This window comes from Bison bison, unplaced genomic scaffold (assembly GCF_000754665.1).
Source record: "Bison bison bison isolate TAMUID 2011002044 unplaced genomic scaffold, Bison_UMD1.0 scf7180017864295, whole genome shotgun sequence".
Classification (NCBI taxonomy): domain Eukaryota; kingdom Metazoa; phylum Chordata; class Mammalia; order Artiodactyla; family Bovidae; genus Bison; species Bison bison.
Window position 1 is genome coordinate 1,808,351 of NW_011494867.1, and position 2,518 is coordinate 1,810,868.

General features: G+C 64.3%; 1 protein-coding gene across 2 annotated transcripts in view; it reads right to left on the bottom strand.

The window, feature by feature from the left end:
• Positions 1-126: 126 nt before the first annotated feature.
• Positions 127-2,518, bottom strand: part of LDHD (lactate dehydrogenase D) — a 4,432-nt gene continuing 2,040 nt past the window's right edge. The window contains exons 6-12 of one of the 2 annotated variants that reach the window (XR_826196.1): positions 2,043-2,242; positions 1,832-1,960; positions 1,624-1,751; positions 1,048-1,138; positions 858-969; positions 337-770; positions 127-301 (exon numbers count right to left, since the gene is read on the bottom strand). Coding sequence is in view for 1 of the 2 variants with exons in the window: in XM_010850743.1 (XP_010849045.1) it covers positions 605-770; positions 858-969; positions 1,048-1,138; positions 1,624-1,751; positions 1,832-1,960; positions 2,043-2,242 (826 nt within the window). In the remaining variant the exon portion in view is untranslated. Of the gene's footprint in view, positions 771-857; positions 970-1,047; positions 1,139-1,623; positions 1,752-1,831; positions 1,961-2,042; positions 2,243-2,518 lie in introns of both variants that reach the window. The other variant, XM_010850743.1, reaches the window with a different exon arrangement.

Below are 2,518 nucleotides of genomic sequence, written 5' to 3' on the forward strand. Positions count from 1 at the left end.
TCAGGTTTATTTGGGGGTAGGGGAGGGCGCGGGATTGAGAACTTCCCCTCCCCACCAGCAAAGGGCGTTCCCCTCACCAGGCAGATGGGGCTGGGCCATAGGTGCTGCATCCCCAGCTTTTGTTCTGTCCTGGGCCGTGGAGGCCGCGAAGGGGAGTGGACCTAGTCTTTGGGGGAGGCCGAGAAGGGGAGTGGACCTAGTCTTTGGGGGAGGCCGAGAAGGGGAGTGGACCTAGTCTTTGGGGGAGGCCGAGAAGGGGAGTGGACCTAGTCTTTGGGGGAGGCCGAGAAGGGGAGTGGACCTAGTCTTTGGGGGAGGCCGAGAAGGGGAGTGGACCTAGTCTTTGGGGTGACCCATGGTGCCTCTCCCCCGCCCCAGGCCCGGATGTGTCAGAGCAGAGAGGAAGCCGCTTCACTGGGAATGACCCCCAGCAATTTTATTGAAGCAAAGGCTCCTGAGGACAGCAAGCGAGCTGGGGAGAAGCCGGAGGCCTGTCCAAGCTTCTCTCTCCTCCACCTGGCTTCAGGTTCATTTAAAAAGACACAGGCTCCAGAACGGGAGGTGCCACTCTGGGGGGGCTTGTGGGCTAGGTGCCCAGAGCCCCTCACAGCACCTTGCCTGGGTTCATGAGGCCTTGGGGGTCCAGCGTGGCCTTGATCTGCCGCATGGTCTCCATGCCTACCTCGCCCACTTCCTCGGGCAGCAGCTGCCGCTTGCCCAGCCCGATGCCATGTTCCCCGGTGCACGTGCCGTGGAGTGCTAGTGCACGCCTGGGAGGCAACCGGAAGGGACCCTCAGTGGGAGCCCCCCTAGCCCCTGCCACCACCTTCCTGCCCTGCCTCCCGCTTCGCCCTTACCTGCCCAGCTGCTCTGCAAAGGCCTGGACCCTGAGGAGCTCCTCGGGGTCCTCGGGGTCTACCAGCAGGATGCAGTGGAAATTCCCGTCGCCCACATGCCCGACAATGGTTCCTGGGGGCCCAGAGGACAGAGCTGTGGCCCTGGCCCCGTCCCACCCTGCCCCACGCGCCCGCAGGGGGCTGGCGGAACCTGTGAGTCTCCAGGCCTCCAGGTCCTCTTTGGTCTGCACCAGGATCTCTGGCAGCCGGGAGATGGGCACACACACGTCGGTAGAATAGCCCTGGGTTGGGGCAGCTCCGTGAGCAATAACCCCCTCACCCAGCATGCCCGGGAGGTAAGGGGTCAAGGCTACAGATGGGCTCAGGGAGCTCGGCCTCTCACATGCATGTGTCCGCTCCGTCTCTAAGCCTCAGTTTCCCCTGGGGAACAAGAGAACTGGCCCACATAGGCTTCCAGGGCTCTCAGCCTGCTCCCCACCCCCGATCAGGTCCCCCATTACTGGCTACCTGGGGCCCTGTCTCCCCTTCCCATAGGCTACCATCTCCCCCTTCACCACCTCTTCCTCCGGGAAGGCTGCCTTCTGTTTTGAAACTCCTAAGGGCACCATGCTGCCACTGCTCAGTCCCTGCACCCAGGGCCTGGCTCAAGGAAGGGGCTCCCTCCCAAGGATGTGGCAGTCTTGCCCGCCAGGGCCTTGGCTGGCCACCCTGGACGATAGGGTGCCAGGCCGAGGAAAGGCTCCCACCTGCATCCCAGCCCGCTCACCTTGCAGCCCGGCCGCAGGGCCAGGCTTGCATACCAGGCGTTGTGCCGGGCTGCCCAGAGGCGGCTGCGCTCCTCTGCCTCCTTGGCCCAGGAGAAGTGGGAGCCTCCGTTATGACGGATGATCTCCTCTGTAGGAGGCGGGGGGGAGTTACACCAAGCTCTACTCTGGGGGCAGCCTGTGCCCCCTGCCCACAGCACCCCAGCACACCTGTACACTGCACCTGCTCTGCCAGCGCCTGCTCGGAGCCATGGAACTCGAGGAAGAGCGTGGGTGCCACGCAGCAGTTCAGCTTGCTGTGCCTGTTGCAGGCATCCATCATGACCTCATCTAGGAACTCTGGGGCCAAGGAGAGGCCAGGTGAAGTGAAGCTTGGCCTTTAAAAGGGGCCTCCCCCGGGGAGCCCACCTGGACTGCTTACCAATGCGGGCCACAGGTACTGCAGCCTGAAGGATGTGTACGGTGCTGTCCACCGCCGCCTGGACAGTGGGGAAGGCACAGGTGGCGGCCACAGTGGCCTCAGGAACAGGGTGCAGGTGCAGAGTGGCGGCTGTGATGAGGCCCAGCGTTCCCTCGGAGCCCACAAAGAGCCCGGTGAGGTTGTAGCCGGCTGCGCTCTTCCTGGGCCCGGGGACACAAGGCAGGTGAGCATCCAGGCCACATGCCGCCAGATCTCTGGCTAGAGGCCAGCAGGGAGCAGAGCCCGAGGTCTGGGCTGACCGCCCTCGGTGTAGACTACCCCCCAGGCAGCCGCTCCCCTAGGCGCCTGCTAAGTCGCTTCAGTCCTGTCCAGCTTTCTGCGACTCCGTGGACAAGGCTCCTCTGTCCCTGGGATCCTCCAGGCCAGAACACTGGAGTGGGCTGCCATGCCCTCCTCTGGGGATCTTCCCCACCCAG